Genomic DNA, 27,470 nt, shown 5'->3' on the forward strand with positions numbered 1-27,470 from the left:
TCCCTGAGTCCTGCCTGCTTGGCCAGCCTGGGGCTGGCCTTCTCAGATTAGCTCTGAGCTACCTCCCCTCTGCCCAGTTTGGCTAGAAACCTCCATTTGTGCCAATACAGCCCAGCCGGCTGCGGGCTCCAAACTGCCCCATCCCAACAGTCCGCCCCCACCCCAGAATCAAGACACAAGTCTGTACATCGTACTCCTTTGACAGCAAAGGAAACCAGGACCCAGAGAGACTGGGTCCCCAGCAAACCAGTGGTGGGGCTGAGGGGTCCCAGGTCTGTGACACATTCTCCACTCCCCCTCCCCCAGCTCTGCACACATTTATAATGTTGATGGTGGAGCCAGCGTGAGAGGCAGTTGACCTCCCTGTGCCAGTGGGCAAATCCCTGCCCCTCTCTGGGCCTCAGTTTCTGATCTGTAATATAGAGGTGGCAGTTTCTTTTCTACCCACCTTGCCAGCTTGCAATTGGGGGATGACTGTGAAAGTAATTTTGGAAAGTTCAAACTAGGAAGCTGACCTATTATCAGCATCATTATGTTCCCAGGGCAGGACAGAACACCCAGAAAGGACATCCCCCTCTCACTGGGAAGCCACATTTGTATAGACACTGAGCTATCCAAGACCCTCCTACCCTGCCCTGCTGTAGGATTTTTTCTGCTTGAGGATTTAGAAAGCTGCACACATGTACATACACAGCCTACCCACACCCACATACGTGGGTGCCTTCACATGTCTGCAGGTGTATTCAGAGACTCGCACATGTATACATGCATGTATATACAGATACACGTGTACAAACACACTGATATGCACACCCAGGCTGTCCCCATCTGATCTCCGAGTCACACACATCTACACGGCTGCACGCACGCATGTGCACGCCCTCCACTCCTGGCACATGGATGTCTCCGGTGATGCGGGCAGCTCTTGCCTCCTCCCAGTGTGGGAATGAATGTTTCTCTGGCTGCATTTCGATGGGTGCCCGGAAGCGCTCAGGCCTGGAAGTGCCTGCGTGAATCAATATTTGCTGCTGTTAATTATTAAGAACAAAGCTACACTGTGTCTGGAATACACATCTCCAGAGTTCCCACCGGCTTCCTGGGCTCCAGCTTGACCCAGGGCCAGGTCTGGGGGAAAGGAAGGTGCAGTGCCTTCCTTCCAGGAGGCCTTGGCCCTGGGGATGGAGAGTGGTGGGTAGCTGCCAGCAGCTCCTTCAGGAAGCTGAAGAGAGGTTGGGTACTGAGCTGGTAGGCAGCCCTGCCTCGCAGGGTCTGAAGCAGCTGGTGTTGACTTGGCCACAGCTCAGGAAGCAATCGCTGCTTTCCCAGCATCTGTCTGGGGAGGGGATGCTGAGGCCCTGCCCCCCACTGTACAGTCTTATCTCTTGGAATCAGGTTTCTCTTCTGTAAAATGGGGATGACACTCGTACCTCTTGGGTTGTGGGGCGAGGATAAGACTTGCAAAGGGTCCAACATTAAGTAGATGCTCAAGAAAAGCCCTCTGTCTCCAAGGTAACCCCCCCCACCCCCCGCCACTTCCTCCCCGACTTCAAAGCCCAGCGCAAGAAGCCCAAGAAGCCCATCCCTGAGGCCCTAAGGCGTGGTACCCAGAGTTTGGGAAGGTACAGGAGGCAGGCTAGGGGTGCGCCGGAGAGCCTCGGGGCTCAAGGGCCCGCGCCGAAAGCTCCCAACGCGCTAGCAAGAGCGCGCAGGCGCAGTGTCCGGGACCCGCGCCGGGGGCGGGGCCTCCTGTGTCCCCGCCCCGGACCCCCGAAGCCCCGCCCCGGTCCCCGCGCCGCCCGTACCTGGCGCCCCGCCCCCTCAGGGCCCGGCCGCCCGGCGAGCCAAGCGCAGGCAGCGCGCCGCGGGAGCCCGAAGCCGGGAGCGCGGAGCTCGGCGCTGCGGGGCCCGGGCCGGGGCTCGCGCGGGCCGGAGCCGGCTGGGTCAGCTAAAGCGCTGCCGGGGTGGGGGCCGGGGCCGGGGCCGGGCCGAGCTCAGGATGGCGCAGCCGCGGCCCCTGGAGCCCCCGGGCCGTCCTCGGAGGGGATCACTGCCCTCTGGGGCCGGCTGGCAGGTGAGGACCAGGGCGAAGGCGGCCTGGCCGAGGAGGTCCGCGGGAGGCGGATCAGCCCAACTTCTTCGGAGCCCGGCAGGCTCTGCCCCAGTCAGGGCGGGTGTGCAAGGCTCCGTCATGGAGGGTGTGTTAGCTTCTGGGCTGACACACGGCCACCGAGGCCACAGGGCACACCCCTGCCCTGGGGTCCCAGACCTTGAGCTCTTTCTGCAGCTGCCTACGGAACAGAGTGCCCGTGGTGGCACTGTGGCTCTGGGCTACCGGGGCACTCTGTGTGTGTGCGTGTGTGTGGATGTGTGTGTGGGTGCTAGCCTTGGGACCACTTCATCCATCCCCTCCCCCCTTTAGGAAGGGTCTGAATGTCACAGTGTAACTTTGCTTGGTGCCCTGGGGCACTTCACTCACAGCCTTCCATGTGTCAGAGCATCTGATGCACTAGTGAGGCTGTATCGGTGGGTATCACTTGTTGCTGTGTGTGCGCTCTGGTTGACAGTACCATGTGTCAGTGTTTATGTGGCTGTGACTCCCAGTGCATTGTTTCTGGCCATGTAAGGCCATGTTACCCTGAGTGGGGTATTCTGGGGGACATCAGTGCACCCATCTCACTTGTGCTGGTACTGTGCTGGGCTGAGGTTATGTGGCTCACCCAGGCACAGATGCTGATGTTGCTGTTGTGCAAGGTGTTGGCTGACAGGCGTGTTTGTCTACCTGGACTGCAGATGTGTGTCTGTGGTCTGTGCTCTAATTGCCTGTGGAATTGTCTCTTCCAAGCTCAGAAGTGTTGGGTGTGGCCACAGGGGCCATGGGTCACCATCTCCTGTGGACTCCTGTCGTGCATTTTACAGGGTGGGTTTTGCCTCTGTGGGCAGGCCTCACAGTGTGCACATGGGGTGTCTGTGTCTTGTGATCTTTAACAGACAGCTCCGTGTGTGTGTGTGTGTGTGTGTGTGTGTGTGTGTGTGATTCAGACCAGTGCCCCTCATCCTTGGCGATTAACCACTTCCATAGTTGCTGCATGCTTTTTCTTTTTCTCAAAGCTCATTTAATGTTATGGGATCAAGTCTGTCATGTCTGTTATACGGGGAGTGTGACTGATGGGGGAGGGTGAACTTGTGCGTGGCAGTGGGGCTGTGGCTCAGTGTCCATGAACATACCTGCCTGTGTCTGCGAGTGCATGTTACTGTGTCTCTCGGCACGTGGATATGAGAGTAGTTTTGTGGCATTCGTGTAGCTTCGTGTGCAATTACTGGTGCAGTTGCGCAGACTTGCATAGGGGTGGGTTTGCATTTGTGTGTGTGGCTCTTATGGGACATAGACCGGTATGTGTGTGAGGCAGTGTGCTGTTGTGTAACGTAGGACACTGACACGTGTATTTGTATGTTAGCGTGTAGCTGTAAGAATTGATGTGCACAGACCCGGTGGGTTTGTGCGTGTGGGTTTCTGTGTGTTTGCTTTCTTTGGTACAGTGAGACTGTGTTTAAATATTGGTGTGCAGGCCTGTGTGTGTTTGAGCGAGAGAGAGAAAGAGAGAGAGAGGGAGTGTGTGTTTCCTGGTGTACAGCCCCATAGCACGTGTGTGTGTGTGAGCTCAGGCAGTGCCCCCACTGGACAGCAGGAGCCGACTGAATTGAGGCCTTGGAGGTGCTGGGGGAGGGGCGCTCTCCTAGAGACTCTGGGGGCTTCCCAGGCCCAGCCCCCAGCTCCGCCAGCCGGCAAGGATGCCGCCTTCCAGGAAGGCTCGTAGGGAGTTGGCGCTGGAGAGGCCGAAGCTGCCAAGCACAGCTGGCAGATGCCCGGATTAACCCTGTGTGTGCCCTGGCTAGCCTCAGGAGAGGCTGGCTGGAGTGTGAGGAGGGAGGAGGGAGGAGGGGGAATGTGTGGACTCAGACACAGGTATTGGGCCAATGGGACATCCCAGCATTCTCTCCCCCAACAGACGCCCAGCCCACACTGCTTGGGGGGGAGGATGGGGCCCTCCTTCCAGAGGTGAGTGGAACCACACACCCTCCTGAGGATCCCAGCTGGGCTCGTCTCTGGAGTTGGGACCTGGGGCTCTTCTGAGGGGTCCGTGGGCCGATCCGGGCACTGCCAGTCTTGCAGTGACATAGGGGAGATGTGTCTCTCCCCAAAGGTCACGACCTTCTTTGTCTGAGGCAGCAGCCTCCTCCTTTGGGGAAGGGGACCGAGGGGGGTGGGCTGCCTGGGGAGGGTGCTGGACTCTGGGCAGGCTTCGCCAGGCAGTTGGTCAAACTCTGCCAGTCAGTGGCACAGAGCCCCATCCTATGATGTCCCTTCCACTCCCTCTTGCTGCTTGGACAGGTCCACGGTGTTTGGTCAGAGTTGGGGGACCAGGAGGGCTGGGGCAGGTGGAGACTCCTCGGAGACTTGCAGGATCAGCTGGGCTACCTGGTGCTGACCTTCTCTCTCCATCTCTGTTGCAGAACACAGACCTGTTTGAGATGATTGAAAAGATGCAGGTGAGGTGGGCTCTGGAGCCCGTTCTGGGGAGCCACAGAGGGGGCTGGACTGGGGGTGGGGGACCCTTGCTGTATCTGCAGCCCTACATCTCTCTGAGGACGGGCCAGGAGCTCTCACAGACCGTGCCAGGAGGAGATGTTGGCAGTGTGTTGTCCAGAGCCCTTTGTCTGGGGTCGGAAGAGAGGATGGGGACTGATAGCGCCCAGCTGCCTGACTGACCCAGGGCGCAGGCCCCGCTTGCGTCTCTCCAGCTCCCATCCCTGTGTAGGTTGCTGGGGTCAGTGCCTCAACCCACCCCGCACATACCATCCCCCATCTCCCAAGAGGCATCACAGGCTCTGCAGGACCCTGTGTGGAATGGGGGGAGGGACAGATGCCAGGGCACAGGGCAACCAGAGGCTGGGCTGCAGGTCCGGGGAGGTGTTAAGGAACCGGGCAGCCCCCGCCCCCTCTGCCTGACCCCTGCCCATCCTCCACTCCCCAGCCCTGGTCTTCCAGGCCCGCGTCTGTGTTTCTCGCTTGGGTGTGTGTTGGGAGGTGGCCGGGGGACTTGAACCAACCTCGGGAGCTTTCCTGGCTATCGCTCACCCTCCAAACCCCGCCTCCTGCCATCTTCCTGTTTCCCTGCCCCTCTTAGTCTTTGCATCTCCACCTCTCCCCATCCCCCTCTCTCTCCCCCTCTCCCTCTTCCTTTCTCTCTCCCTCTCCCTCCTGCTCTCAACAACACGTATCTGTGTAGATGCAGCGGCCTCCCTCCCCAGCTCACACACAAGCGTGCACACTGGCCCTGCCCCCACTCCCAGCAGTGACCAGAGCCCCGAGCCCTCCCTGCTGCTGCCAGCCTCCCGCAGCCCCCGTTCCCTCCAGGAGGGCCAGCCCTGCAGAGGCCTGAGTGACCCGGCGGCCAGCGCCCTGCCCTGGGAGCACCTCCACAGCACCATCTACCTGGAAGCAGTGCTGCTTCCAGCAGCCTGGGAAGGGTGTGACGGGATGTGCTGCCTTCTCTTTGCAGGGAAGCAGGATGGATGAACAGCGATGCTCCTTCCCACCACCCCTCAAAGTAGGTCTGAATCTGGAACCACTCCACCCTTCTGGGGGCCTTTGGCTTCCTGAGCAGTGCTCTCCAAAGGGCTTGGGGATGGGAGGGGACGGGAAGGGGGAGGCAGACTCCCTCTCGAGGGGTCGGGGAAGTGCTGCCCCAGCCGAGCAGCCAGCCCAGGAGAATCTGCGCCCCCCTTTCATGAAGTAGTCTTAACTGCGGGCTGGTGCTGGGGCCAAGGGGGAAGCAGGGTATACCCAGCCCCTGCCCTCTAGGAGGCTAAGGTGTGGAGAGCCCCTCCCTTGCTATAGACCTTCATTCCAGCTCCTCCTCACCCCATCTGCACCACTGTAAACTCACCCTGCCTCTGCAGGCTTCCCCATCTCAAAATCGAAGCCCCATCCCTCGCGATAGCCTGCTGTAAAAGGTTTTCCTTGAAGCCACTTATGATCAGCAGTTGCAGGAAGGCTCATACCCAGGACCCAGGAGGCTAACGCTCCCCCTCTCCACGTAGCTCCTGCCTGGGACGGCTGAGGGGGAGGGGGAGAGACGGAGAGATGGGGAGGGGTAGCCTCGTTGTCCCCCAACCTTCATGAAGAGACTAACAGGAAGCTTGGGACCAAAGGGGGCGTGAGGAGCCTCTTTAGACTCGGAATTTTCTTGGGGTGGGAGCTGCATAGCCCCTCCAGGTAGGCGTACGGTACCATGGTTGGTGATTTGGGACCCCAATAATCCAAGAATATCAGTGGCTGGGCTTAGGGGAGTGGACCCAGGGCTACAAGGATGAGGGTTAAAGTGGGGTTCATGGGCACAAGGCTGATGCTTTGTCTGGAACAGGGCTTCTCAAAGTGTGGTCCTCAGACCAGAAGCATCGGCATCACCTGGGAGCTTGTTGGCATATAAATTCTTGGGCTCCACCCAGACGCACAGCATAAGAAACTCTGGGGGTGGGGCAAAGCAGTCTGTTTAATGAGCCCTCCAGGCCATTCTGATTCACTGAGAACCACTGGTCCAGAGGTTTCTTCTGGGGATGCAGTGAGCCTCCTTTTCCCCAGGCAGGAGACCCAGAAGAGGCTGCCAGCACTCAGTGAGCTAAGCCTGCCTCAGTCCCTGCCTCGTGGGGTCAGCCCACATGGGATGGGGGGATGAGGACACAGCCCCATCCGCAAGCCCAGCCCGGGGGTGCTGCCTGAACAACAGGTGTTCTGGGGAGGCTGGAAGCAAAGGGTAAGGACCCCACCCCAGTTGGGCCTCTGCCCTGCTTGTGTTTTGCAGACGGAGGAGGACTACATTCCCTACCCGAGCGTCCACGAGGTAACCGACTGGATCTCACTGAGCCCATCTCCATCCCGAGCCCAGGAGGCACTCCCTCAGGGAGTCTGGACACCCGGGTCCTCCTCCTCATCAAGAGCCAGACCACAGGCCTTGCTCTGGGTGTTGGAGACTCAGTTTACAAGCCCAAGACTTCAGAGCCCATGTGAACCCTTAGGCCTCTGAGCCAAATATGCCAGCCTCTCGGCCAATGTCATGCTCTCAGCTTTACCTGTCCCCACACTCCCATCCTTTGAGACTGGGACATGGGGCTCTGTGCATCTGGGTCTGTGCCTGCAGTGGGAGGAGAAGGGCTGGAGCAAGTGCCTTGAAGGAGGTGGATATGAGCCCTGGGACCCACATAGGCTCTGGGCTGTCCCCTAGTACTCCTTAGCCATGGCAGAAGTGGCTCCAGGTCTGAATTGGGGGGTGTCTTGGGGCCCCCAGTGGTGTGCAGTGTGGGTGGCTCTCAGCTGAGTCCTCCTTCAGGTCCTGGGGCGAGAAGGGCCCTTCCCCCTCATCCTGCTGCCCCAGTTTGGGGGCTACTGGATTGAAGGCACCAATCACGAAATCACCAGCATCCCGGAGACGGAGCCGCTGCAGTCGCCCACGGCCAAGGTGAAGCTGGAATGCAACCCCACCGCCCGCATCTACCGCAAGCACTTTCTTGGCAAGGTGTGTGGCCCGCTGGTGTTGGGGGGCTGGGCTGGGTGGGGAGTGGGTCACAGCCCAGCCCTGGGGGAGGCTGGGCCTGGGAGGGAGCGGAACCGTGGGCTGGGCGGGCTGTCTGTCGCAGAGTCCAGGGAGCATGCGTAGTGGATTCACTCATTCAGTCAACAAACATTTATTGCAAAAGGCAGTGTTATGGCATAGTGGTTAACAGAGACTCTACCAGGGTTTGAATCCTGGCTCTGTCACTACTTGGGACATCAGGCAAGTCACTTACCCTCTCTGTGCCTCTGTTTCTTTCTTTCTTTCTTTCTTTTTTTTTTTTTAAGATGGGGAGACTGGTTTTTTGTTTTTAATACATTTATTTATTTTATTTATTTTTGGCTGCATTGGGTCTTCGTTGCTGTGTGTGGGCTTTCTCTAGTTGCAGCAGGCGGGGGCTGCTCTTCGTTGCGGTGCACGGGCTTCTCATTGCGGTGGCTTCTCTCATTGTGGAGCACAGGCTCTAGGTGCATAGACTTCAGTAGTTGTGGCACGCGGGCTCAGTAGTTGTGGCTCGTGGGCTCTAGAGCACAGGCTCAGTAGTTGTGGCGCACGGGCTTAGTTGCTCTGTGGCACGTGGGATCTTCCCGGACCAGGACTCGAACCCGTGTCCCCTGCATTGGCACGTGGATTCTTAACCACTGTGCCACCAGGGAAGCCCCTGCCTCTGGTTCTTCAACTGTAAAAACGGAGATGGTGATGATACCCACCTCATGCCTTTAATTCGACGATGTTTGTGAGGCATTTAGAATGATGTCCAGCACAAAGTGTCTGGCACAAAGGGCTCAGTCAGGGTGAACAAATAATGAGCACCAGCTGTGTGCCTGGTCCTGTTCTGGGCACCAGGTATACAGCAGCAAACAAAACAGACCCGGGCCGTGCCCTCAGGCAGCTTGAGGTGGGGAAGACAGTTAATTCCATGGTGTGACCTGGATTGGTACAACCCCTGCCCCACCACCTGCCCCAGAGCCGGGACCCTGCCAAGTAACGACCTGTCCTAGTGTCACCCGATGACGACGGCGGCGTTCCAGGCAGGAGCTATTGGGCGAGGCTGTGGGAGCCGGAGGGGAGGTCACACGCTGGGACCTTGTACGTGCCACGTTCCATGCCGAGTGCTGTCTCTGTGTCAGTTTACAAACGAGGTGGTGGAATGTAGCGTGGGCTCTGGAGTCTCGTGGGCCTGGATGCACCTATTGACTCTTCTGTTTATTGATGGTGTGACCTTGGGCAAGTTAGTTAACCTTCCAGAGCCTGTTTCCTCGTCTGTAAAAATGAGGATGATAAAAGCATCGAGAACCATGTTTGGCACGTAGTAAGTACTCAGTAAATGTTAGCTGTTATTACTACATCTTCATAATTACTCTGTGAGATCAGGATCTTCCTAATTTTTGCAGAAAAGGAAACTGAGGCTCAGAGAGATAAAGCAACTTGCTTAAGTTCACACAGTTACTGAGCTAGGAGCTGGACATAACTCTGGCTGACCTTCCATTAAGACACACTAAGGGACGGGTCACGTTTCTAGCGTGTGTGCGTGCACTCGTGGGTGCTGGGAGGAGGGATGACTCCTTGGGGTGTTGGGAAGCTGTGTGGGCTCAGTCTGGGCCCAGGGCATTAGCCTGATGCTGGTGGGTATTGGTGCTAAGGCGGGGGGACAGGGTGACTGAGACTAAACCAGCAGGCTCAGATGCAGGAGCCATTGCCTGGGGACAAACTCAGAACAGGGCAGGGGATTCCACCTGTGGGTGGGGAGAGACCTGCATCCCCAGAACCCACTGTCCAGAGGCTCTTAATTGGGTCTGGCAGGTGGTGGGGCCTGGGGGACTTTGTGGGCCTAGCATATAGTTGGTGCACAGAAAAGTTTGCTGAAGAAGTGGTGAGTGGTAGAATGAAGGTGGTGCCTTGGGCACTGGAGGATTGGAAGAGGTACAGGTTGGGGGGTCTTAGAGGAGGCATGATGACCAGGGTCAGGCTGGCAGCACAGAGAGGAGGGGCCCCAGGGGCTGGCAGAGAGGCCGGGCCATTCCCGGCTCCAGGTGGGGTGCTGGGGAAGCAGTGCGCCCTGTTCTGGCAGAGGGAGGAAGTTAGGGTGACCTTGTCATTGACCCACTGGGACCCTGAGCCCACTCTCCTTGGGCTTCTCTGGGCCCAGCCAGCGGGGTCTGGGGAAACTCTGCACCCCGAGGACTTGGGTGCAGACCTCCTTGCCCAGTGCCTGCCACTCCCTCTGTGCGGATCGTGCCAGGCCTTTGGGGGTTTCCATCACTCTGCCCCAGGTCCCCGCAGACTGCCCCTGAGCTGTGGATTTGTGGCACATGTCCCCTGGCCCCTACATCTTTTTCCTCCTGCCATCCTTTGAGCACAGCTGTTTGTATTTAAACAGGGCTTCCTTCCACGATGACTCCTGGGGTGGGTGTGGCTGAGGAGCCAGCCTCATTCCCAGGGCCGGGCTGGCAGGGGAACCCAGGGCCAGGTGGGGTGAAATCTGGCACTTCTGGCTCTTGGCTTTGGGACTTCCCCACCTGGAGGTGCCAGACTGCCAGCTCCTCTCTGGGGGTGCCATCCCTGCTGCAGTTGCCCTGGGCCCTCGGGAGCATTTCTTCCCCACCCTGTGTCTTCCCCAGATGAGGCAGGAGGACAGGAACCGGTTCGGTCAGCCGGCCAGTGTGTTCATGAGATGTTTCATTTCCTGATTCTCATGGGCCCTGGCTTCAGGGGCCACAGAGCAATCAGTTGACCAATCAGTCAGTTGACATTTTTTTTTAAACAAATAAATAAGTTTATTTATTTAAAAAAAAAGAATATGAACAATCATATTCCTAATTTTTCTTGTTTCAAGGAGCTAAGAACAAAAAGTTAATGGAAAAGAACTGTATTTTATAATATTACAAATGTTGAGGCATTTTATAAAATGTGAACAAAAAATAGTTTAATACTAAATGGAAAAAAATGTCTGATTTTTAACAAGTTGACATATTTTTATTGAGCACCTACTGTGTGCCCAGCTCTGAGAGGGTTGGGGGCTGGGAGACAGCCATGCAGGTACAGATGTGGTCCTGACTTTGCTGAAGACCCAGAGAGCCAAGGTTACTACAGACGTTCAGAGAACACCTACTCTGCGCCGGGCACTATCTCTTTCAGTGCCTGCCACCCTCCCACAAGGTAGTGGGCCTCACTCCCATTTGAGAGACTAGGAAACTGAGGCACAGAAAAGTGAGGAGACCTTCTCAGGTTACCCAGCTGGCAAGTGGCAGAGCTGGGATTTGAATGCAGGTCTCTCTGAGGCAGACAGTGCTGTTAGCCCGGACAACTGCTGCCTGGTGAAGGACCCCCATCTGGGGGTGAGTTGGCTTTCTCGTCTGGTTTCTGGAAGCCTCAGGCTCAGCCTCACCCTCTCCCCTGGCCCCCGCCTCCCACCACAGGAGCATTTTAATTACTACTCACTGGACACCGCCCTGGGCCACCTTGTCTTCTCACTCAAGTACGATGTCATCGGGGACCAGGAACACCTGCGTCTGCTGCTCAGGTGAGGGTGGGGTGAGGGGACCTGTGACTCTCAGAATCTGAGAGCCCATCTTATTTTACCCACTCTTCTAACTGAGACCCAGAGAGGGCCAGGGATTTGCCTGAGGTTGCACCGCAAGTTAGTGCCCAAGCCAGGCCTGACCGCCTCATCACCTCTGGACCTCGCTGGGGTCTGCCCTCTCTGGTCTTACTTGGTGTGGAGGGGCTCCCATCTCCCTTTCGCACTGCCTCGCCCCTCAGCATGGGTCTTCTCCTCCCAGGACCAAGTGCCGGACGTACCATGACGTCATCCCCATCTCCTGCCTCACTGAGTTCCCCAACGTGGTCCAGATGGCAAAGGTGAGGCCTCTGATCCTTCATGCTGAGCCCCCCGTGGACACCCCAGGTGGGCACAGAGCTGGGCTGCAGCCTCGCCTTTGCACACCCTCATCTTTAGCCCCGGATCCTGGCCTGCCTGCTGTGGCCTGTCTCCAGGGTCCTGCCGCTCACGTGTTCCCATGATGCCCACGTGCTGGCTGTGTGCTTTGGGCACTCTTTAGAGCACCTTTTGGAGACAGGGGCTCCAGTTCTCTGTACCCCATTCTGAGTGACAGTGAGCCTCCTTCAGCCTTGGTTGCCCCCTCTTTGTCCTCCACTGTCCTCCCCCCAGACCTTGGCCAGGGAGGCCCAGAGGCCCCACCCTCAGGCCCTCCCTTATCTGCTCCCGCAGCTGGTGTGCGAAGACGTGAATGTGGATCGATTCTATCCTGTGCTCTACCCCAAGGTATGGCTGGATCTGGGCCCTGCTCACTGGGAGTGGGTGGGTAACTAGGGGGCCAAGCATTTATTGGGCACCTGCTGTGTGCAGGGCATTTTTCCTAAGTTCTCTCACTTAAACCTCACAATAACCCTGCAAAGTCCACAGTTTGCGGAAGAGGAACCAGAGGCCCAGAAAGGGTTGGTGCCTTACCCGAGGACGCACAGCAGATAAGGAAGCCTGCATTTGAACCTCGTGCTGTCCTCCTTGGAGGCGAGCCTTCCTTACCTCTGGGAACTCTCAGTGCCATTTAGGGGCCCTCCTAAGGGTAACCTGTGCTCCTGAGCCAAGGCTCCACTGGTATTGCCTTCTGACCCCAGAGGGGACCTGGGGAGAGAGAGTAACACAGGCACCTCCATAGGTGCCACCCCACAGACGGCAGCTGCACTTCCAGCTCTGGTGCTGGGTGCTGGGTTTGAGGCATTGTGACAATGTGGGATAAAGGGGAGGGACTTCTGTCTTCAGTGAGCCAGGGGGTTTTTGGAAAGAGGTGGGCCCTGAAAGACACGTACAGCCTGTGGCTCTGACTGAATTCCAGAGTGAGGTGAGGCAGCTGAAGGGCGGGTGGTCCAGGAAAGTTCCCCTGAAGGAAGGGGCCTCAGAAATCAGGTCCTGCTTCTCAGTTACCGAAAGCCCAAGGTGAGAAGGGGAACTTGCTCAAGGCTCCACAGCACACTGTTGAGACTCGGCCTGTTCTAGAACGATGAGGTGGCTTTACAGAAGAGCCGGGGAACAAGTTGGGTGTTAGAGCAGAGTAGGGGCGGGAGTTTATGAGCAGAACTCAGGAGCAATGCGCTTAGCCTTTGGAATCCAACAGACCTGAGTTCGAGTCCCAGCTCTGCCATTTGCCAGCCGTTGACCTTAGCAAGTCAGTTCCTTAAGGTCTCGGAATGTCGGGGTCTTCATCCGTGAGATGCAGTCTGCGGGAGTGCCTCCCTCACGGGCTTGCTCTGAGGAGGAAATGAGTGGATGCATGTGGAGTGCCTGGCACAGTGCTTGGCACATAGAGCAATAAACGGCAACTTGTAAAAGCAGCACGTTTCACCCATCATCCTGTCCCCGCAGGCCTCCCGCCTCATTGTCACCTTCGACGAGCATGTCATCAGCAATAACTTCAAGTTCGGAGTCATTTATCAGAAGCTTGGGCAGGTGTGCTCACCTCCTCCTCCCTGCCCCTCCCCCACATCTGGCCGTGTACCTGGGACCTCAGACCTTTGCCAGGGAGAGCACCTGCCCAGGGACTCAGTTTCCCAGGAGCTCAGGAGCTGCCAGAGGTCCCCCTTCCAGCTTTCCTGGGTGTGAGTGGGGGGGGTAGGAGGCCCAGCTCGATGACCTCTGCCCTCTGTGCATCCCTAGACCTCCGAGGAAGAACTCTTCAGCACCAACGAGGAGAGCCCCGCCTTTGTGGAGTTCCTCGAATTCCTTGGCCAGAAGGTCAAACTGCAGGACTTTAAGGGGTGAGCATTGGGGTGGGACAAGCAGAGGATAATCCGACCCATGCCCTTGGGCAGGGAGGGAGCCCCCGTCCTGGCCCCGCGGAGGCCTGGCTGGGGCTGGAGACTGAGCCGTGGCCTGGGGGGCCTGGGGCAGGTTCCGAGGAGGCCTGGACGTGACCCACGGGCAGACGGGAACCGAGTCTGTGTACTGCAACTTCCGCAACAAGGAGATCATGTTTCACGTGTCCACCAAGCTGCCCTACACAGAAGGGGACGCCCAGCAGGTAGCCTGGGCACCCACCCATCTGCTTCCCACCTGTCCTCCTGTCCCCCATTTACCTATCCATTCAGTGTCCACCACACCAGACTCAGTGGGCCCTGGGATAGAGAGATGGAAATGATCTAGTCCCCCAATTTGTGGCCTCTAGTTGGGGCAAGGTGACAAGCTACTACGATGTTGTGAAAGCCTCAGTTTCCACATCTGTGAAGTGGGGATAATAACGGCACCTTCCTTATAGGTAAGCATAAGCGAGGGTATGCACCCAGAGTGGCTAGAACAGAATCTGGTACATAGCAGGAGCTCAGTAAATGTGAGTATTTTTACAGGAAATGAAGGGTATTGTCAGGTCACATGGGGGCACTTAGACTGGGCAGAGGTGGGAGTCAGGCAAAGCTTTCAAGATGAAGTGACTTTTAGGCTGCAAAGGAGGTAGGAGAGGGAGGAGGAGCATTCTGGGGGAAAGAATGGCTTCCCTCTTCTGCAAAGGCCTGGTGATGAGGAAGTGCAAGGCATGTTCCTGGAGCTGAACTTGGAAATTTGTCACCTTGTCCTAAGCTTCCTGCAGGGCTGCCCTCCTTATTTCCCCATGCCCCCACTCCAGGGCTACAGGGGGATACAGGGGTCATGTGAGAAAAATGGAAACGTTTATTCCTTATTTTTAATGTCTTTTAATTTTCTTTTAATAGATTCTCTGTTCATTTTAACAACAAAGATATATTGAGTGGAACTTATTTGTTCAAGAGGGGCCCATGTTTGGGGTATTTAGACAGGAGGAGGGTGAGAGGTAGGGCCTGGGGACCAAGAGCCCCGGCTTCAAGTCCCCTAATTCACTGTAGGGCCTTGCAGGTCACTTCTGTCTTGGCCTCAGTTTTCTCATCTGTCACAGGATTCCAAGAAAATGAAAATAATTTTAAGACAAGTTTCTCCCACATTTTTTGGGGGGAAGCAACTCCTTAGACATGCCCTCTGCCTACCCCAAGCCCCCCGCACCTCTGCGGGCACCCTCCCCACCCTTCGCGGGCCCCCGGCCGGGTGCTGAAGGCTGTGGCCCTGTGCACCCTCCCCACGCTTCGCGGGCCCCCGGGCAGGTGGTGAAGGCTGTGGCCCTGTGCACCCTCCCCACCCTTCGCGGGCCCCCGGCCAGGTGGTGAAGGCTGTGGCCCTGTGCACCCTCCCCACGCTTCGTGGGCCCCCGGCCGGGTGGTGAAGGCTGTGGCCCTGTGCACCCTCCCCACGCTTCACGGGCCCCCGGCCGGGTGGTGAAGGCTGTGGCCTGTGCTCAGTTGCAGCGGAAGCGGCACATCGGGAACGACATCGTGGCCGTGGTCTTCCAGGACGAGAACACGCCCTTTGTGCCGGACATGATTGCGTCCAACTTTCTGCACGCCTACGTGGTGGTGCAGGCCGAGAGCGGGGGCCCCGATGGCCCCCTGTACAAGGTGGGTGATCTCGGAGCTTCCCAAGGGCATCAGCCACCATCCCAGCCCCACCCTCACTCACTGTGAGGCCTCTCTGAGCCTCAGTTTTCCCAACTGTAGGTAGGGGGACCGTCCGGAGGGCTCTGAGCCCCCCTCGTGCTCTGATGCTGGAGGAGTCCCATCCTGCCCTCGCTGCCCCCCGAAGTCCCTCCCCTCAGAGAGGCTGGTTACCCTCCTCCGCCCTTTAGCCTCCTCCTCCCTCTCCAGCCTCATGACTCCTGAGACCCTTCACTCCTTCCCACCACTCAAATTCAGGACCAAGGGTGGAGGAGCTGAAATCCTGGGGTTCACCCATCCGATCGGCAGTCACTGAACCTCCCCCGCCAAGGGGCAGCCCTGTGCCCAGCACGGGGCAGGATAGGGAGGCGAATCAGTGGTTTCTGGCTGGTGTGGGGACTCCATGGGGACAGCTGCCCTCCCTTCCAGGTCTCCGTCACCGCGAGAGACGACGTGCCCTTCTTCGGGCCACCCCTCCCGGACCCTGCTGTGTTCAGGAAGGTGAGGGGCAGCCCCCAGCCCCCCCGTCGTGGGCAGAGCAGGACTAAATGGGTGGGGGCTGAGAGGGTGCACATTCTGCTGGACGAGGTTCTGAAGCCCCACTGTGTGCCAGGGCAGCCCGGCTCCCCTAACTGAGCAGCTGGGGCCTGGCTTTTCTGTTCATCTTGATAAAAACTGACTTTATTTTACAACGGCACAGAACAGACTGTATCCTTGTTTTACATGTTGTAGAGCAGACTCTGTGGCCTTTCCTCACTTCTGTTGTCTTTTTGACAATTTCAACCTTCTTCTAAAATGCTTGGGGAGAGGGGCACACATCTCTCTCGCCTCTCAGGAGCCCTCACTTTGAGCCTTGGCTTCAGCACCCCCCAATCCCCAGACTGAGGCGGTGGGAGACCCCAACCCAGCTCTCCCGAGGGGTGGGCAGCCATGAAGGGCCTAGGGCTCACAGGTGCCTGGGCTGGGGAGCTGAGCCCAAGGAGATGCCCTTCTGGGAGTGAAGAGGGCAGCCCCCAGGCCCCAGCAGAGCGTGGCTCCGGAGCCCCAGCCCCTTGTCTCTGTGTTCGCCTGACCCCCCCTTTCTCTTCTCCACGCTGGGGGCTCCCAGGGGCCTGAGTTCCAGGAATTTTTGCTGACAAAACTGATCAATGCTGAATATGCTTGCTACAAGGCAGAGAAGTTTGCCAAACTGGAGGTGAGTATGGGTTCTTGGGGTTGAATCCCCCCACCCCCGAGAATTTCAGCCCCTGGGGAGAGAAGAGTTATGTTCAGACCTTGGCCTTAGGGAAGGCTGCCTGGGGGAGGATAGATTTACAGATGAGCAGCGCCAGGGTCAAGGGAAAGGAAGTAAGGGTTCGTAAGGAATGCTCTGGAGGGCCTTGGAGGTAGGCGGGCTGCCACAGAGGACGCAGTGGAGGAGGGGCGTGGGGACATGAGGTCAGATCTTTGAGGGGCCATGTCGAGCCCTGGGGGCTGCCTGTGCTGCGGAGGGGCCTGAGGGAAGCCGTCTAGGCTTCTGGAGCCCAGGCCCACTTCCCACTCAGAGAAGGTGGCCGCGATTGCAAATGTGGGAAGGGCTGATCCCTGGGGTCTCTCCTAACGGCCCCGGCCTGGCCCTCAGGAGCGGACACGGGCCGCCCTCCTGGAGACGCTCTATGAGGAACTGCACATCCACAGCCAGTCCATGATGGGCCTGGGTGGAGACGAGGACAAGATGGAGAACGGCGGCGGGGGCGGCGGCTTCTTCGAGTCCTTCAAGGTGAAGAGCAGGGGTCTACCTGGGTGCGGAGGGGGACGGATGTGGTTGGCTAGGAATCTGGGCACGCGGTCGGGCTAGAGTCGGGGGATGCCCTTAGCGACAAGGTGTGGGGGTGTGGCTAGAGGTGAGCTTACGTTGGAGGTGGAGTCGGGTGGGGGCGTGGCTCAGGGTGGAGTCAGGGGTGGAGTTAATAGGCGTGAGCTCGGGCTAGGTGGGCACGCACCTGGGGTAGAGTCTGGGTGATGGTGAGCCTCTGGGTGGACCTGGGCCTTAGGGTGGGCTTAGACTTGGGGGGGTGTGGTCTTGGCCTGGGGTAGAGCTGCGGTTGGGAGTTGTAAGGTGGGCTCTGGCTGGGGGAGGAGTTGATGGTTGGAGGCGGGGCTAAGCTTGGGGGCGGAGTCTGCCTGGGAGCTGTGCTGAAGGTTGGAGCCCTCTGGTGCCAAGGGTGGTGGCTCCCAGGTCAGCAGGCAGAGAAGAGAGGAGGAAGCCTCTGTCCTGACCCAGAGAAAGAAACAGAGGTCAGGGGAGGGTGGTGAACGAGGGGCTATAGGAGAGGGACCTGGTCTGCATGACCTTAGGCCGTGTGCCCCACCCTGGCTATCTCTGGTTTAGCTTAGTGTTAAGAGCATAGACACCCTGGGTTCAAATCCCAACTCTGCCACTTACCAGCTTGAGCATTCTCTGAGCCTCAGGTTTTTTTATCTGTTGTTTAGGGTAATGGCAACTTACCTCATACAACTGTTGAGGATTATTTGTGAAGCAGTTAGATCAGTGTAATCTAAGTTAAGAAGGAAAATGCAAAGCCCTGCCCATCTACCTCAGCAACTATCATCCAAAGTGAGAGGCAGAGGCGGAGAGAGTTCCTCTTCCCCCCACAGGGCCTGGACTCCCCCAGGCTGCAGGTCCCCAGGCGGTGGCCTCTTTGCCACTGTGTCCTCCACCCACAGGAGGAGGACTGCCCATCCTCCAGGTGCCCAGCAGGCTGGCGGGGCCTCACCTTTACCCCAGGGCAGGCCACAAAGCTGGAGGTGTGGGTTTGCATAAGAGGATTAGCCCAGCTGCCCAGGCCTGCCTTGGGCTGAGGCGAACAGAACGTCTTTGAGAAAGAGGCTTGAAGAGAGCCCTGCCTCTGCTCACTGGAGACAGGGAGTGGGTGGGAGGAACACGGACCTGGGGTGTCTTCTCTGAGGGGGGGCTCCAGTGATCCCACATCTGGTGAGTGCTGGATGGTGGACCGGGCTTAAGTTACAGACTTTCTTAGAGGCAGCGCAGCCCACGGTCAAGGGTTTGGGTTTGGCATCTGGGTTCCAGACCCACCTCTGCTTCAGTTTCATCACGTGTAGAATGGGCTTGGTGGCAGTGCCTGCTTCCTGGGGTGGATTGAGTGAGAGCGAATGGAAAGTACCCGGCCCTGAAGTGAGCATTCAGTGCAGATTGACTGAAAAAAGCAAGGAAGGGAGGGAGGGAGGAGGGAAGAAAAGCAAGGAAGAAAGCAAGCCCTAAGAGACGCTAAAAGGAGGGAATTGGGGTTTCTGGAGGTCTCTCTGTGCACGCTTTTGCTCATGACCCAGCGTCTTCTGCGGTCTTTACAACAACTGCACAACAGGTCATGAGGCTCAGAGGCTCAGAGGTGTGGAGTGGCTTGCCCAAGGTGACCCAGCAAATTGGTGGCAGAGTCAAGGCCCACACTACCCCTGGCACATGTACAGGTCCTGACTCTTGTGTGGTCTCATGGGAAGGGACTTCCTGGGGTCACCGAGATTGGCGTCAGTGGCTCCTGGGTTTCCCTGAGGGGGTGGGGCCTTACGAAACCCCTACTGCCACCTTCGCAGCGGGTCATCCGGAGCCGCAGCCAGTCCATGGATGCCATGGGGCTGAGCAACAAGAAGCCCAACACCGTGTCCACCAGCCACAGCGGGAGCTTTGCGCCCAACAACCCGGACCTGGCCAAGGCGGCTGGAATAGTGAGTGCCCTCCCCCAGGGGCCCCGCCTCCCCCCGCTGCCCTGCTGTCCGAGGGCTCATCCTGGGCTCTAGGCTAGGTCTAGCCACTGCCCTCCACGGGGTCAGGTGCCCAAGCTGTGACACTGGGATGCTGAGAGCCTGCATCCCCCTCCCCAGCTCCTCGGCCCACCCCACCTCCTGGCCCCTTATTCAGCTGTGTCTGCTCTGGGGCAGCTTCTGTGTCACATTTCTTATGAAGCACCTACTGTCTGTCATATGCTGGGGATTGGGCTGCTGTATGGACACCTCCTGTCAAGCCTTGAGTTTCTGGGAGCACCTATTGTGTGTCAGGCTGTGGGCACGCACTGTGTGTCAGGACCTGGATTTCTGTGTGAGCATCTGCTGTATGCCTGGCTCTGAGATGCTGGTGGGTACCGCTGTGTGTCCAGACTTGGGCTGCCATGTGAGCACCTACTGTGTACTAGGACCCGGTTGCTGTGTGGACATGTATCTTGTGAGCATCTTCTGTGGGCCTGGCCCTGAGATTCTGTGAGCCCCTATTGTATGTCAGATCCTGGGCTACTGCGTGGACCTAACTCTGTAAGTGGCTGCTGTGTGCCCAGCCCTGAGCTGCTGTATGAGAATCCACCATGTGTCAGGAAATGGACTGCTGTGATAAGCCCTGGATATCAGTGAATACCTTCTCTGTGTCAGGAGATGAGCTGTGTGAGCACCCATTATGTGCCAGGGCCTCTGTGGTTGTGCCCACCTATTGTGTGTCAGGACCTGGGCTTCTGTGTGAGCCTCTCCTGAGTGAGCACCTACTGTGTGATTACTTACTGTCTGCCAGGCTCTGTGGGATTCTGCTACTAATACTCAGGGGGTGTGCTGGGCACAGAGGATGAATGAGGCCCTCAGTTGTGGGCCAGTCTGCTTTCTGCTGCCCAGTGGTCACCCCCCAGCACTGCACCTACCGCTCTGCTGCCCCTTCCCCATCCATCCTTCCTTCCTTCCTTCCATCCATCCGTCTGTCCATCCATCCATCCATCCACCCACCCACCCATCATTTACTGACTGACTGCTGCATGCCAAGCAAGCCCTGTGCTCAGTGCTGTGAGGCTGTGTCCTGTGGCAGGAGGGACCCCCTCCACCCCACCCCTGCCCCATGGGCTGACCTGGCCAGGGAAGCAGGGCGAGTCCTCTGTGTTCCAGCAGTCACCAAGCCCACTGTCACTGGAGAAGCAGGCCCACCCTCCTCCAACCCCAGTTCACTAGCCACTCCCTTCCTTCCCCACCAGAGTGGCCCAGCCTCCTGTGGGTGGCTGTAGGGGGGCCCCAGGGACAGGGCCAGACCAGCAGCACCCACCGTGGCAGTAACCAGACCCATTTCTGTTTTTGTTTTTGCACAACTGTCCCCTCTCTTCATGTTGCTTCCTTTTCCTTCCACTCTCTCCTCTTTGCTTGTTTTCCTCTTCCCTTTCTCTCTTCCCCTCCTCTACCCCCTGCCTCCCTCCACCTTCTTGCGCTTGTGTATTCTGTCCTCTTGCACCTGTCTTTTTACTCCCTCTCCTCTTTCGAACTGTTTTCGCCCTTGATTTTTCCTTTGTGCCTGCCCCTCCCTCTCCGTCTCTGTCCGTCTTGCTCCCCGGGTCCGTCTGTGTGTCTGTCTGTCCGTGTTTAACTCTGCACCCCTTCTCATGTGACTGTTTGTCAATCTCTCTCCTCTGTTCTCTCTGTGTCTCCTCCCACCTCTTCTCTCCTTCCCTTCCCCGGCCTTGTCTCTCTCAATCCCCTGCCCCACTCTCTTCTTTGTCCCTGTCTGTCTGTGTCTGTCTGTCTTTCCCTCCTTTCCCTGTCTCGTTTCTCCGTGCCTCCCCCTCCCGCCATCTCTGTCTCTCTGACTCTCTCTATACCTGTCTCTCTCTCTCTCTCTGCTCCCACCCTCTGCTGCTTGCCAGTCATTGCTTATTCCTGGGAAAAGTGCAAGTAGATTCGGACGCCGGGGCAGTGCCATAGGCATAGGAACCGTGGAAGAGGTTGTCGTCCGCGGGGCCGCCGTCTCTGGAGGCTGCCTGCACGCGCTGTTCTCTGCTCGCTCTCAGGACGGAGGCCATATTGGGGACGTTGCCCCCCTCCCCCCGGGACAGGCCCGAGGGCTGGCAGGATGGAGTGCCAGCAGCTCTGATGGCACTCAGCACCTGCTTTGGGGCCTGGCACCTGTGCCAGTGCCAGTGTCCCCCCCGCCACCAGGGGCTCTGGCCCTGCCGTGACCCCTGGGACTCTGGCCCAGTCCCTGCCTTTAGGATCTGGTACCTAAAGACCCTCTGTCCAGCTGCACGTCCCCCAATATCGCCGGTTCTGCATGGAGCGCCATCGCCCTCCTCTGCCCTAACTCCCTGTCCCGACCATGAACTGGCCTGGGGGTTTCTGCCCATCTGTGCCTCCATGGGGCCCACTTTCCCGCCTCCCCAGAGAAATGGGGGACATGCTTCTGGTGCCTGGGGCATCCCACCATAGTGTATGTGTAAACTGGGCTGGGGGGCGTCTTTCAACTGCTGGGCCAGAACCTCCCCCAGCCAGTTTGGAGATTCCGAGGTGTAGCAGGGGGCAGGGGCTTGGGTTGCCTCACCCACTCTCTCCCCACTGCCCGTAGGCTGCAGGTCCCGTGAAGTCCCGGGGGCAGAGGCAACAGTCACTCCGAGGACTTGGCCTCCTCCAATCCCAGCCCAGAGCGGCTGCCCAGCTCCCTCAGGCTTCTGCTCTTCTCCTGCACTAAGATGCTGGGTCCAGACCTGCTGTGTGACCTCAGGGGGGCCTTGGCCCTCTCTGGGCCTGTTTCCTTATCTGTAAATTAGGACGGCTCTCTCTGGAGATGGACAGTTCCCTCATTTTTCTTGCTCGTTGTCTCTGCTTCAGGGCCTGGGCAGCAGGGCCCCAGGGTGGCATGTGGGGGGCACGGGGGCTCCTGGAGCAGGTGGGTACTGAGTTGGGACCTCTCCCCGCAGTCACTGATTGTCCCTGGAAAGAGCCCCACCAGGAAGAAGTCGGGCCCGTTCGGCTCACGCCGCAGCAGTGCCATCGGCATTGAGAACATACAGGAGGTGCAGGAGAAAAGGTGGGTGCAGCAGAGGGGGTAGGATGGCGTCCTGCGTCTCCTCTGGCTCCCCCTGACCCCCTGTCAGTGGCAAAGCACAGCAGGCAAGAGGGAGCTCCCACCCTTCTCCCCCTCTGTCCCCACCGGTGACAGCTACATGGTCAACTCCCTGCTCTGCGTCAGGCACCATGGCCAGCTCGTCACCTAACATGAAGCCCTATCATCCAGTCCCAGCTCTGCCGGCTTCCAAGGGGTCACACCTTGCACATCAAGGAGCCACAGGTCAAGGGGTCAGGGGCCTGCCCAGGTCACACAGCTGGTGAGGGGCAGAGCTGGGATTTGAGGCCTGGTCCGTGGAGGTCTGTAAGTGCATCTGTGTGGGCGGGGTGTGGACAGCACACCGTATTACCAGCAGGGAGCCTCCAGGAAGCAGAGGATAGTTCCTGGGGGTGAGTCCTGTCTCCACCACACTGGGGCTGTGTGACCTTGGGAAAGTCACTGTACCTCTCTGAGCCTCACTGTCCCAATCTGAAAAATGGGGATAAGAACACAACCAATGGCATGGTGCTGCTGAGGGGGTGTGTGCAGTGCATGTGAAGCAGGGAGCAGGTGCACTGAGGCCTCAAGAGTGGAGCTGGCACTGTCCTCAAAGGCAAGAGAGCCCAGAATCCCATGAATCCAGGGTTCGAGTCTTGGCTTCGCCATGTCCTAGCTGCGCGTCCCTGAGCATGTTCCTTCCCATCTCTGGACTCCAGTTTCCTTATCCATAACAGGGTCTTAAGTAGGTGCTCCCACAGCACCTGCCCCCTCCTTGGCCAGGCCAGCCCAGGAGCTGCAGGGACTGCTCTGGGGCTGGCCCCTGAGGATGTAGGGTGTGGGTACGAGGCAGGAGGCACCCATGACCTCCCCTCACCACCTGGGCCTCCTTCTACCCTTGATGCCAGGCCTGGTGCTGAATCCCCCCGCTGCCCCCATGTGCCCCGCAGGGAGAGCCCCCCGGCTGGCCAGAAGACTCCAGACAGCGGGCACGTCTCACAGGAGCCCAAGTCGGAGAACTCATCCACTCAGAGCTCCCCAGAGATGCCCACGACCAAAAACAGGTTGGGGCTTGGGGCATGCTGAGCCGGGGGGCTTGGGTGTGGCGGGCCCATTCTTTCTACCCCCTGTCTGGGCCCAGGCCTGCTGGGAGTGTTGACACAGCCACACCACGGCGGCAGGGGGCCTGACTACTCTCCCAGGTCCTTCTTTGACGCACACCCGCTGAGCACTTTGTGCGTGCCAAGCTCTGCAAGACAGCAGTGAGCTGGACATACACGGCCCCTGCCTCGTGGAACTGACAGTCCAGCCTGACATAACCTAATAAGCTACTTCCAGATAGTGATGATAGAAAAATAAAGCAGAGGATATGATGAAGAATGGGTGGGGGTGGGGCGTTAGGTGGGTGCTCAGGGAAGACATCTGCCAAGGGGTGGGGTTTGAATTGGGAGCTGAGTGAGGAGTCAGCCCCGTCAGGTCTGACTTACAGTGGCATGGCAGAGGGAAGAAGGTTTCAGGTAAGAAACACGGCAAGTGCAAAGGCCCTGAGGCATGCTTGGTGCACTTGGAGCTGAATGAGTGAGGCTGGGCCCAGGCAGACACCGGTAGCAGAGGGGATGAGGTTGGAGAGGCGGGTGGGGGCTAGGTCACGGCTTTGAAGGCCATGTGAGGACTTTGAGACTGGCAGGGAGACTTTGGAAGATTTTAGTTAAGAGGAGTAGTGGTGCTTTAACAAGCTGACTGTGGTCAGCATATGAAGGCTCTGAGGGTGGGGGCAGGAGCAGATGCAGGGAGGCCAGCCAGGAGGCTGCCCCTCCGTTCAGTGCTTGTTGGCTGAGCCCCTTCTGTGTCGGCTGCCGGGGGTGAGGGGGCTGTTGAGAGGACCCCGCCTGGGCTGAAGAGTCAGGCGGGTGAACAGAGAAGCAGGAAAGGGCCACAGGGACAGGGAGAGACAAAGCTGAGCAGAGAGGGTCATTCCCACAGCAAGGAAGAATCAGGGAGGGCCTCCTTGAGTAGGCGACCCCTGGCTGGTTTTTAAAAGGTGAATTTACTTTTTGGGATTTGAGGGAAGGAGTGAGACTCCAGGCAGGAGACACAAAGGCCCTGAGCATGGGACAAAATTGTGAGAGAGTTAAAGGAGAGTAGACTGTGGAGTTGGAAGGCCTGGGTCCTACCGGTTCTCCCACCTGTGGCTGTGTGACCTCGGGCTGTGTGCCCATCCTCTCTGTGCCTCGGTGTCCCCTCTGTAGGATGGGTCTAATAATGATAGCAATGAGATAACTAGGGTAAAAGCACTTAGAACAGTGCCTGGCACAGAGCAAACCTGCACTAGATGGCAGTATTGTTGTTAATAGTTACGATTGAACATCCAGCCAAGGAAATTGGACTTCATCTGGGGCAGTGGGGATCCAAGAGAGGGTATTAAGCAGGGGAGGGGCATGATGGGATCCGCGTGTTAAGAAGGACAGTGGCCTCGGGGAGGCTCAGAGCCCCAGGGAGCTATGAGAGGCCAAAAAGGCCCTTGGCTGGCTGCAGGCTGGGCCGCCCTGGGCCGGGAGGGCAGGGGCATGGGGTCTTGGCCCAGGAGGTGCCCAGTGTGGATGCTGGCTGATAGGACGCTGTCTGTGGCAGAGCGGAGACAGCAGCTCAGAGAGCAGAAGTGCTGAAGGACTTCTCCCGCTCCTCGTCCAGTGCCAGCAGCTTCGCCAGCGTCGTGGAGGAAGCGGAGGGTGTGGACGGGGACGATACAGGCCTGGTGAGAGGCCCAGGGAGGGGAGGTGCCCCACAACGGCCTGAAGGGGGTACTCTTTGGTCCCTGGAGATGCTCTGGGTTGAAGCATGAGGCTGGGTGTGGTTGAGTTGTGATCAAGGGACTCAGCCCAAAGGAGTAATGCAGACTGACCTTCTCTTACTCTAAAGCCTTCCATGGCTCCCCAGTACCCCCCACAGCCCAGTCTCTGAGTTCATTGAAAATCTAGCCCCTCCCTCCCCAGCCTCGTCTCTTACCACCTCAGCCATTCTGCCCTCCTCTGCAGTCCCCAAACCAGCCAGGCTTTACTCTACTTCTGGGCCTTCGCACATGCCATTTCCTCTGTCTGGAGCACTGCCTGCTTCCTCCTTCCCACTTTGTCTGACTGACTCGTATTCATCCTTCTCAGCTCAGCCTCATATCACCTCCTCCTGAAAGCCTGCCTTCCTGGTCCCAGGGTAGGTTAGGAGCCCCCTTTACACTCTCATAGACCCTGGGCTCTGTCCTTGGAACCTGTCTGTCATGCTTCACTCAACAGTCCTTCGGCGAGCGCTGTTCCTTGCCACGCCCCGTGCCAGGCCCTGCATGGGCAGAGGGGACAGTGCAGACCAAGGCCCCACCCTGTGGGGCTTGTACTAGTCTCTTCACAGCCTGTCTCTCCTCTCAACTTCAAGCTCTCGGGGGGCTGGGACCTTTCCTGGTTTCTCTCGGTGGCTTGGCTTACGAGAACATCAATACATGTTTGCGGAATGAATGAATGGGAGCGCACGTGTGCGTGTGCCCGCGCGCGCCTGGGTCTGTGTCTGTTCCCACTCTGTTCTCCTTTGGTCCCCCCTGGGGCAGACACTGCTGGGCCTTCATCCTCTTTGCAGAGGGGCAAGGGTGGGGGGTGGTGGATTGCAGCGGCGAGGGGGTGGTGAGGAGGGGAGAGGGGAGCCAAGGGCTAACCTCCCTCTTTCTCTCCTCCCCCATCCCCAGGAGAGTGTCTCGTCCTCGGGGACGCCCCACAAGCGGGACTCCTTCATCTATAGCACGTGGCTGGAGGACAGTGTCAGCACCACAAGTGGGGGCAGCTCCCCAGGTACTGGCCAGGCAGGGGCCAGTCTTGTGGTGGGCCGGGGACAAGGCTGGGCACAGAGGGTCAAAAGCAGTTCTCAGGCCCCAGGTGGTGGGTGTGTGATGGGACTGCCCCTGACCCGGGGACGGTGGGCTGGTCATTATCCAGCCTAGGGTGGTTGGTGGCTTGGAGGGCTGATGGTTTCCAGAAAGGCCTTGGAGGATGATGCAGGAAGGGGGGGTAAAGAAGGGAGTTAAGGGTGGGAGTCCCAGAGGGAGGGGCTCAGTGGGGTTGGGGAGCACTGGTGCCAACCGCCCATCCACGCCCCCCGTCTCCCTGGTGCCTCCCTGCGGCCAGTGAGGTGGCTCCCTCCTGCCTCCCTCCCCAGGCCCCTCTCGGTCACCCCACCCAGACGCCGGCAAGTCGGGGGACCCTGCATGTCCCGAGATCAAGATCCAGCTGGAAGCATCTGAACAGCACACGCCCCAGCTGGTACGCACAGCCACCAGGGGCCTGGCCACGGTGGGGACGGGTAGCCTGGAGCCTGGCCCTATGGGGAGCCCTACCTGGGAGGGGGATTGGCTGTTGGGGAGAGGCATCAAAGCGACCAGGGGTCCCCAGGGATGGGAGCTGGACCAAGGGGCCCCCTTAATCCAGGAGGGTTGGGCTCGTCCAGCCTGGGCACAGCCAGTGACTTCTGCTTGCATGTATCTTCCGTGTCATCTGTCCTGTCACCTGCATTGCCACCATTCTCTGTGCAGGGCTGTTAGCCAGGAGGCCCCTCTGAAGGTGACACTGAGCAGGTCAGCACCAGCCCTCAGCTTCTGTTTGGTGGGGAGAGGGCGGGGGTGGGCCGACTTCTCTCTCTTCCTCTGTCACCTCTCTTGGGTCAGAGCTATGTGTCTAGGTTTGAGTCCTCTGCCACTCAGTTGCTAGGTGACCGTGGGCCTCAGTTTCCTTATCTGTACAATGGGGCTAATAAATGCTGCCTCACCTCTGCCCATGAGTTTCTGGGAGGATCTGATGGGAGCCTGAAAGGGACTTGGGAATTGTTGGGAGGGAGGGGTCTAGGCGGGTTCCCAGTGGGATGGAAACACCCAGAGCCTGGAACTCCAAGGGTGGGCCCTTCCGCATCTGTCCCCCTGCTTCATGGTGCCTCCGTCTCCCTTTACCCTGCAGATGAGGCCGCAGAAGCACAAGGTGAAGATGCTGTGTCAAATCCAGGCAGACGGGACCTCTGCCCCCGAGGCCAGCACCAACCAGCCTGTGGGCTGCCCCCCGCTTCCCCAACCCTCCTCCTGGCCCACTGTCTGGGCTGTCTCTGCAGGGCAGAGCCATCCAGACCTGGGAGCGGGGAAGCTGCTGGCACCATCCCCACCCCCTGGGCTGGGGGGCCGGCTGGGGCAGGGAGTGGTCCCTTGAAACAGGACTCCAGGCCTGGCCATCCATCACCCCTGGGTGCCCCTCTGGACTCAGGGGGAGTGAGCTGGAAGGGGGGATTGAGACATCTCAGTGCATACAGAGCCTACTATGGAGGCCGTGGGGTGTGAGGTGTGGTAGAATGAGCACTGGGCTGGGAGTCCTAAGTCCTAGCTTCTAATTTGGGTTCTGCTCTGTGACTATGAGCAAATCACTCTCCCTCTCTGGGCACCTCTGCTATAAATGGACAAGGTTATTTCAGAGGTCACTGAAGGCTGTGAGTCCATGCACCTG

General features: G+C 58.5%; 1 protein-coding gene across 1 annotated transcript in view; it reads left to right on the plus strand.

Moving 5' to 3' along the window:
• Positions 1 to 27,163, plus strand: part of RAP1GAP (RAP1 GTPase activating protein) — a 66,238-nt gene extending 39,075 nt beyond the window's left edge. Inside the window, exons 3-24 of the mRNA XM_081226714.1 lie at positions 4,513 to 4,548; positions 5,562 to 5,609; positions 6,864 to 6,902; positions 7,389 to 7,574; positions 11,030 to 11,133; positions 11,393 to 11,471; positions 11,842 to 11,895; positions 12,994 to 13,077; positions 13,285 to 13,385; positions 13,519 to 13,648; positions 14,928 to 15,083; positions 15,549 to 15,620; positions 16,228 to 16,314; positions 16,741 to 16,878; positions 18,711 to 18,842; positions 21,827 to 21,936; positions 22,902 to 23,015; positions 24,583 to 24,706; positions 25,679 to 25,781; positions 26,146 to 26,249; positions 26,519 to 26,560; positions 26,937 to 27,163. Coding sequence (XP_081082840.1) covers positions 4,531 to 4,548; positions 5,562 to 5,609; positions 6,864 to 6,902; positions 7,389 to 7,574; positions 11,030 to 11,133; positions 11,393 to 11,471; positions 11,842 to 11,895; positions 12,994 to 13,077; positions 13,285 to 13,385; positions 13,519 to 13,648; positions 14,928 to 15,083; positions 15,549 to 15,620; positions 16,228 to 16,314; positions 16,741 to 16,878; positions 18,711 to 18,842; positions 21,827 to 21,936; positions 22,902 to 23,015; positions 24,583 to 24,706; positions 25,679 to 25,781; positions 26,146 to 26,249; positions 26,519 to 26,527 — 1,992 coding nt within the window. The 5' untranslated portion in view covers positions 4,513 to 4,530 and the 3' untranslated portion in view covers positions 26,528 to 26,560; positions 26,937 to 27,163. The remainder of the gene's footprint in view (positions 1 to 4,512; positions 4,549 to 5,561; positions 5,610 to 6,863; positions 6,903 to 7,388; positions 7,575 to 11,029; positions 11,134 to 11,392; positions 11,472 to 11,841; positions 11,896 to 12,993; positions 13,078 to 13,284; positions 13,386 to 13,518; positions 13,649 to 14,927; positions 15,084 to 15,548; positions 15,621 to 16,227; positions 16,315 to 16,740; positions 16,879 to 18,710; positions 18,843 to 21,826; positions 21,937 to 22,901; positions 23,016 to 24,582; positions 24,707 to 25,678; positions 25,782 to 26,145; positions 26,250 to 26,518; positions 26,561 to 26,936) is intronic.
• The last annotated feature ends 307 nt before the right edge of the window (positions 27,164 to 27,470 follow it).

Source organism: Mesoplodon bidens (genome assembly GCF_964165515.1).
Source record: "Mesoplodon bidens genome assembly, chromosome: 2".
Lineage (NCBI taxonomy): Eukaryota > Metazoa > Chordata > Mammalia > Artiodactyla > Ziphiidae > Mesoplodon > Mesoplodon bidens.